General features: G+C 40.8%; 1 protein-coding gene across 1 annotated transcript; it reads right to left on the bottom strand.

Moving 5' to 3' along the window:
* Positions 1 to 351: 351 nt before the first annotated feature.
* Positions 352 to 3,651, bottom strand: LOC148009728 (cytochrome P450 716B2-like). The gene is made up of 3 exons (XM_087673335.1): positions 2,313 to 3,651; positions 1,236 to 1,438; positions 352 to 1,057 (listed from the first exon to the last, which is right to left on the bottom strand). Exons 1-3 carry the CDS (start codon positions 3,328 to 3,330, stop codon positions 725 to 727), a joined length of 1,554 nt encoding a protein of 517 aa, XP_087529461.1. The 5' UTR covers positions 3,331 to 3,651; the 3' UTR covers positions 352 to 724.
* Positions 3,652 to 8,452: the final 4,801 nt, after the last annotated feature.

The following is an 8,452-nucleotide window of genomic DNA, read 5'->3' as shown; positions in this document are numbered from 1 at the left end:
GAGAGCAATGCAAAAATATTTATTAACTTTGGTTTTTTTATTATATTAAGTCCAATTTCAGGTGGTTAAATAATTACGCATCTGAAAACGCGTCTATATTCGCATCTATTTGTGCGGATATATAGATGCAAAATTCGCGCCTATTTACATGCTCTTTTACACACACATATAGACGCGTCTGACTTTGCGCGTCTATACCTCGTTTTTGTTGTGGTGTCTGAGGAATCTTGATGTAGACCATACAAGACTTTCTTGGGCATGGAGATTACTCATCTATAGATCACATGTTGTATCAATCCTTGAATAGTTAACATTGTTACATGAATATGCAAAAAATTATTCAATGATGCAACATCAAGCAAATGCAGCTTGCATGTATATACACATGTGAATAAATGCTACAATAATAATTTTATAAAGGGCAGAAAAGTGGTTGCAAAGTGAATTTGGGATGAGGCAAATGAGCCAAACAAAAGGAATTGCAACAAGTCATGCTTTTGAGTGGCTCCTAGAGAACACCTTATATAGAGAAGATGAGACACACTTGGTATGATCTATGATATTCAATATGGATCACGTTGTTGAATAGGTCCAAGTAGGCTAGAGAACTCTTCTCCTTATAGAGGAACTCCAATTAGGTTTGTATAAGTCCTCCAAAGCGCTAGGATAAGAGTGAAGAGTATGAGCATAAATATAAGTAATGCAAGAAAGGAGTGCATTGACACTAATATTTAGTTGGAATGGCAGCGGCGACGGTCGATGGGAGGTGGACAGGGGTGAGGATGACGGGATAGCCATGAAGGGGCATGGGGGTGGGATTCATGGAGATGGGCTCCTTGGGGTTGGCCAACGTCCATTTGCATGACAGAACCAGGCGGTGCAAGTAGGTCAGCATGGTCACACGAGCAAAGTCGATACCCATGCACGTATGGCCTCCCCCGTTAAACGGCAGGTACGTGTAAGGCTCCAGCTTGCCTTCGAAGCGCGACGGATTGAACACGTGCGGATCCGGGAAGTATTTAGGGTCCATGTTACAGTCGGCTAGGTTCAGTAGGATCTATACGTCAATAGAAACAATGGGTTATGATCCTTTAGAACAAATCATAAAAGGACTATCGCAGTAGACATCATCCCATAATCATGAAGTTTATTCTGCAGTAACAAACAATCCATGCATCCATGCACAAAACTACGATTATTCATTAATCCTATGGAGATTAATTACCAATATATACCTTCCAGCCGCGCGGTATCAAGAAGCCTTGATACTGGAAGTCCTGAATGGCCTCCTTGTAGCCCCAAGGGATCATCGGCTGCATCCGCAGGCTCTCCTGCACCACCCGCCATGTGTACTTCATGCTCTGTATATCCTCCCATGTGAGCTCGTATGAATCGGATTCCTGGTCTTTAACCTTCGCGTTGCGGATAGCCACATGCTCTGCCGCAAGCATAAACAAGTTACAGGCATTGAAATCATATTCAATTACGCCTTTCCACAACCCGGTCAAATCGGTTCAATTACGCATCGTTAGGAATGTCGCTAAGTTGAAACATTATATGTCAGAGAAAATAAGAAACATTATATCGCTATCGACGTTATGTCCTCTAACTGACAATAACTGTTGAATCAGAAAAATAAAAATAAAAACATAGAAATACGTCCCACGTGGTGGTCTGTCAAGGTGTAGCAGAATCCAGATACAGACAGCACTGTATGGCAGCTATACAGTGATCAATGCTTGACTGAGACAATAGATGTTTTCTACAGAAAGGAGTAGGTTACTGTAGAAGGTAACAGATAGATATTCAATACACAGACGTACAACAAGAAAAAACGCGCACAGATAACTATGGCGCCGAAACTTGAAATCCAGATCAGATCTCCTGCTGGCGATTCGTGCTCGAAAAAAATCTAGGTATTTTTCAAATTCCGAGATTTTGAAGCTGGAAAACCTTCCAACTTTTGAGAAATAGATTTATTTCGAGAGCGATATGCGGCCTTCCCATTCAATTCCTATGAAGTACTAAAAGAAGCTTTTTTTATGTTCGTGATGGAGTGTGAGAGGCTATGCACTTATGCAGTTCCTGTACGAAGGTGCTGTCTACACGAGGGATCCTTCGGATACCTACAGGCATCTAGATGCAGCTTTCGATTGAGTTGGACTATCTAGTAGCTGGCGCGCAACCGTAGTCGAGTTGGACTATCTAGTAGCTGGTGGCCAACCCTACGGTTCAACGGATCGCGTCACAGAAAAAAGAGAGAGAGAGAGAGAGAGTGTGTGTGTGTCTCTCCGTCTGTCGTTTTATAATACCTTGCAGGACCTCTTCGTAGACGTCGGGGTGCCGGGAGATGAAAGCGCACGTCATAGTCAGGGTGGCAGTGGTCGTGTCATGGCCGGCGAACAGCATAGTGATAAGGTTATCGATCAGCTCTTCATCGCTGAGGGGCTCGCCGTCCTCGTCCCGGGCGGCCACCAGGACGGACACCAGACTACTCCCGACCGCGGATCGATCCCCGCCGTCCTCGCCATCGCCCCGGCCAGGCGTCGCAGATCGGCGCCGCCTCTCCTCCTGCACCATGGCCAAGTACAGCCTCGCGAGCTCCCGGCGCGCCACGAATCCTTCGTAGTAGGCCGCCCCGGGCACGTACACGGGCAGCGTCATGAATCCCGCGACAAAGGCCTTGAAGAGCTGCCCGATGCGGGCGGTCGCGCGCGGGTCTTCCTGCTTGCCGAACAGAAGCACGCAGGCCACGTCGAGCATGTGCGTCTTGATGACATGGTATAAGGACTCGACACGTGCGCTCCCGCGGAAGTGACGATCCACGTGGCGCCGTGTGAGGAGGTCGGCCTGTGCCACGGCCCCACGCCGTAGGGCCTGCGGGGAGAGGCACGTTCCTACAAGGCGGCGCAGGCGGCGGTGCTGCGCGCCTGTCTGGGCCACCAGGCTGGTCCCGCCGAGGAGCTTCTGAATGGGGACCGGCCATGCGTCGCGCACCAGCTTGCCCTCGTTGGCGAACACGAAGCGGCAGGCGTCGGCGCCGGCGAAGACCACCGTGGGCTGCAGGAAGAGAGACGTCCGGATCACTGGCGCACCGCCGTGCCTGGCCTTCCGGGTCGTGATGAAGTCCTGGCTCCGATTCGCCTTCATGAGCTTCATGAAGTCGATCGTCTCTCCTATCAGAGGCAGGCCCGACGACCCCGGCGGCATTAGGGCTCGCCGCCTCCTCAATAGCACGAGCAACTGTTGCAGATACACCATCACCAAGCTTACGATCAGGAGAACCGCCAGCAGTGCGAAGTCGGCTTTGCCTATATCCATCCTAGACATCCTTCTTTTTCTCCTTCTGCTCAGCTGCTTGTGCTTCTCCTCCTTCAGCTAGTGAGCTTATTCTCCTTCTTGCTCTACCGGTCCTAGTGAGTTTCTTCTTCTTCTCCTTGTTCTAGTGGTTCTAGTATAATGACCTTGTTCGCCAATCGACAGCTTCTCACTGACCTTGCAATACCGGCCTCTCTTCTTATTCTTCTCCTCTTTCGCCTGCTCAGGAAGCGTCTTCTAGTTGCTGCGTCCTCTCCTCCTTGAGAGTTGAGAACCCTCGACTGACACTTCCCTTATAATGGGAGGCACAGGTCAACTGGCATAATTACTGAGAGCACCTCATTGACTGACTTAAACACGGTCAGCATTATCAAACCGCAAGTTGGTAGATTATGCCAGCTGGGCGTGCGCCGTGCACAGATGAGTCTTCCAATCCAAAGGTTCTTCTACATGTGAAAGACATGTAGCAAATTGCAATAACTACTCTCGTCTTGGATGGTATTATGTAACATGAACGTTCTTGTGAATTTTGAAACTTGAAGAAGGTCACGACTCATTACTCTCTTCCCATTGAGTTGACTCTACTTTCACGGATAATTTATTTTGACCCTTCCTAAGGACAAAGATCCCTTTGAAGATAAGCCTTGTTTCTACTTGGCGTATTGACAACCAATCGTCAATCACTTATCACTTGTGAACTAAACCTTACGAGGGGAATGTGATTCTTAGATTGACGTTCCTTCCCCATGAAAGGCAAACGATACAATGTCACCAAGCATGTGAAATGGCACGCTATTACAGCTACACTCCGTGTGCACAAAGGTGCTGTGTTCAAGCCTCAAGGGAGCCCTACCACCACATGTTCTACTCTACTTTTGCAATGAACTTCTTGTCAATTTCATGTACTATGTTCAAGCCCCTAGGGCTCTCCTCTACTTTGACAGCTAGCATTTTGTCAACTTGAGGGCTACAATTGTAATAGCCCTGCTTTTTCAAATCTTTTCAGCATGACAATGGTGACTGGCCTATTTGATATCATGGTCTCATGGTAAACAAATTGATGACTCAGCAATCCTTTCCATCAACTCTAAAATGATGTGCAAGTGAATGCAAGTAATATGTTTAATCTAGTAATACTTTGCTCACATGTCCTATTATCTTACAAAGTAATAAGCCCCATATTCATTTACATGACCTTTAAACCCTCAATCTAAATTCATTAGACTATTAAAAATGAACATTCCAAATATTGGTAAGAATGAAAACATTGCCACATGTAGTACATAGCTAATGGGCTCTCATGCTCGAATGAACCTTACTAGTAAAGGAACTTTTTTCTAGGAGACTTCCATAGTTGTCTTCCATGACTAGTAAGGTTTGACTTGGAGCTATGGGTATCTATTATTAGAGGTGTTCTAGGGTTTTGATTGAGTGCGAAGGCCATGGTTGGTGCAAAGGTTTGAGATTTGCTATATTGGTAGTGGAAGTAGGCATATCATCACGAGTTGTATGTGATAGAGTAGAAGATCAAAGGTCATGCCTATGGGGCTAGTTTAAATCATGTTATGATGGATTCCTATGGTGGTATTCCATTATGGCAAGCATATCATATACCTTGGATTGAGGTAGATTTGATGACATGGTGGGATGTTAACATGAGAGTGCAATGTAAAATTAGCACCATTTAAAGGACGTACTAAACAAGGTAGTGGAAAAGTAGCTACTTGTTAGCTTGCTTTAAACAAGGAAAATAAAGAGAGAAATATGATCGTTTTTGAGACAGTAATGATGTCAACAATACTAGAAAGTAAAAGTGATCAAGTGGATTGGAAGGCAATGACTATAGCATGCTCTTTCAATTGTGGAAGAGGTGAGAAAGCTAGGCTCAACTAGGTGGTATCAATGTTGAAGACAAGACTATAAACATTGTGGTGGAGGTACTAAGTATGATTACAGGCCAAGGTAGTGAATTGTACTGAGAAGTTGAAGTTGAACTAGTGTTGTTCTAAAGAAGGCAACAAATTTTGTGGAGTTAATAGAGTATGAGAGAGATTATATAGGCTTGTATCAAAGGCCCAACACAACTATGTGTATGTATGTGAAAGTATGGAGATTGCTCATGGTTGGGAGTTTTCCTTGAGGATTGTGAGACTTCAAAATTGAGATCTCTTTGAAAAGTTGTCGAGGGCTTTTACTTGTCCACTTGCTATGGAGTTAGAGGATCATGATGTGGATGCTCTTAGTGTGCTTGGGTTGGTGGAGCATTTGATTTTCTCATTAGAAACAATTTAGATTTAAAAATGGGTCCATAAAAATAATATAGTGTAAGATGTGAGCCTTTTGGATTGTCCAATAGGAGGAAGGATAGATGTTGACATCCATGGAGGGTGAATCTTCTCTCTCCAAATCTTTGGTTTTTGATTTAAAAAAGAGGTAGTGGGGGATTTTAAAAAGGGGTGAATAAATAGTACACAAAATTTGAGTTTCTCTAACCTTATATTTATCCCCCTTTTTTGGAAAATTTTCAACTCTTTTTTTTCTCTCATGAAATCAATTTGACCCAAAAGTTTAGTAGTAGACTACTTTCCTTCTCCTCTCCATTCTAGGGAAATTTCATCTCCATTGAAGCTCTCTTGTGACAGTAACTACTTTTTAGTGTTTTATTTATCTCTTCACTTCTTATTTTTGCAACTTCAGAATTTGGGAAAAATACAAATGCCCGTCTCTCTTTGTGTTTTCTCTTGTTTGCTATTTTTTTGGTAGGGTTTGATAACGTTTCTTATTATTGTTGTTATTTTGTTACTTAGGTTGTTTTGGCTAGGAGGCACAAGTGCTCATCTCTCTCTCTCTCTCTCTCTCTCTGTGTATTATTTCTCTTTTCTATTGTGTTTTCAATAGACCTTGATATTGGTTCTTATTGTTATTTTTTTCTTCCAAAGTTCATTTGGAGCAAGAGGTGAAGGTGTTGATCTCTCTCTCTCTCTCTCTCTCTCTCTCTAGTTTTTCATTGATGGAATCTCTTTTTCTCTCTCTATGTTTTTCTTTTTTCTATTATTTTTATAGTGCTATTTTCTTTCTCAAATATCAATTTGGACAAGTTTGGATAGATATTCATTGCTTTCTCTCTTCCACTCACTCACATACACTCTCTTTCTTCCTCTCTATGTTTTTCCTTTTCTACTATCTTTATAGTAGAGTTTGATGCTACTTCTAACTTTTGGATCGATTGTTGTTACATCAATAAACACAAGGTAGAGTAGAGATTCTATAGCTCTAGGTTTTGATGAGCAATGATTCAATCTTATCTTCACTAGATCAGCTTATAGATAATTTCATACAATTTTGTATTACTCTTATTCATGCAATTATCTAGATATTTTTTAAAAAAAGGGTTCATCAAATCATCAATTTAGTCACAATTTTCTCATATTTATGATTTTAATTAGTTTTGATGATCGTAAGTTTCAAATCTATTATTGTTACTACAATCAAGAGAGTAGTGTAGATATTCTACCTTACAAGCAAATTCTCACTTTTATGTTGTAAGAACTCATGAATAATGAGTTATTTTGATTGCTATTGAAGTGTTATGTTTTTTTGACATGTAGGTATTATACAAGGTTTAGATCAAGCATAAAACTCTTGATCAACTATTTTGTTGTGGTGAGTGATTTCTTTGTGCTCGATGACATGGATCTGCTAGAAGTTGAGGTTCAAAAATCCTTTGATTTGTTGATCCTATGTATCCATTTGGATCTCCACACCAATTGGCTATGATATATGAAACTCTTGTATCATATCACCCATAAAACGCACAATGTGTTGAGCCACTGAATATCTCAAGTGAAAATCCAATGTATCTATTTAGATTTGCTTGCCATGTGGCTACCATCCTTGTATCGACTACTCTTTCATACTTACACTTTTATACAATGTATTTAGTCAAGTTAGACTCCTATTCATTATAAATTTTTTGGGTAAAATTCTATGTATTCTTTTCATTCTATTTCATATAAATGGTACGATCAAAGTAATGCCTTGAAATTGAATCATTATTTTGTATCAATGTATATACCCATATGCATTTCGATATCAATGTTTGTGTCTATTTACAAAAGTATAAATATCTCTTAATGCTATGTTGATTAGTACAACATATTCGTGATTGTTGGTTGGACCTAAGATGCTTAGTGTTTAGGGATTAACACATATTTCTTTACATCTACTATCTAAGTTATCATGTCAAAGAGAATAACAAGCATTCTCTCAATAGAAGTACATGATAGAAAAGATGAAAAAAGAATCTGGATCATGGATACATATCATTACTTATCTTAGGTACATATGCATCCAAGTATGAAGGGAGCTTTCATGCTGAAAGCACCTGCAACTGTTGATATATCAAAGTACTAAAAGGGTCAAATTTTAGCTCTTAGACAAAGGAATGTGAATTATCACATTGTAACAAGGGCGTTGGTACAACATGTATTCATGCAAAATCAAATACATAACACGCCCACTGTAATCATTCAGTGAAACATTGTAAACAATAATTCTTTAAAGCACATTGAGAATGACCAAATCCATGATAACTATGTAGCTAATTATCTTGTATTTATAGATGTGTACTCTTTGGATTACTATGAGTGAAAAAGTGTTGAGAGTTTCACATGTTCTTTGAAGTGTTACCACCTTGAATTTTATAGATTGCTCTTTGAGGGACATACAATCAAGTAACTTGTAGAGAACCTTGTATATTTTTGTGACTCTAATTGCATATTGTCCAAGGGGATTGAGAATATGGAACCCTTGTGTCTATACATATACCGAATCTCAACAGTATAGAGTGGCTATTGTGTAGTAGTGATATTTTGCATATGTATAGTATGAAAGTTTTAATAGATATATTGAACTCTATGAAGCCAAGAACTAGCTCAAAGAATATACACCCAAGTTGGTTCATACAAATTGCAATTTTTACACATATGTTTAAGAAATGTGAGGATTTGAGACATACCAAAAGCATGAACATCGGATGATTATGTAACAAGGATTCTAGATAAAATTCAAGTAAAGTTTTATTTGCTTTATTGACTATTTTCTTACTTTGGAATGGATCAAGAAATTTCCTTCC

The sequence above is a fragment of the Lygodium microphyllum genome, chromosome 30 (assembly GCF_053477565.2).
Source record: "Lygodium microphyllum isolate KBCC chromosome 30, Lygodium_microphyllum_v1.1.10, whole genome shotgun sequence".
NCBI lineage: Eukaryota > Viridiplantae > Streptophyta > Polypodiopsida > Schizaeales > Lygodiaceae > Lygodium > Lygodium microphyllum.
Note: the sequence above shows the minus strand (reverse complement) of the source record. Positions and strands in the feature narration are given on the sequence as shown.

Excerpts from the sequence above, each read along its gene's own strand:
- LOC148009728 (XM_087673335.1), bottom strand. The coding sequence starts at position 3,330 with ATGTCTAGGATGGATATAGGCAAAGCCGACTTCGCACTGCTGGCGGTT. Across the intron at positions 1,439-2,312 it reads CTACGAAGAGGTCCTGCAAG|AGCATGTGGCTATCCGCAAC; the intron begins GTATTATAAAAC and ends TGCTTGCGGCAG. Across the intron at positions 1,058-1,235 it reads TGATACCGCGCGGCTGGAAG|ATCCTACTGAACCTAGCCGA; the intron begins GTATATATTGGT and ends ATTGACGTATAG.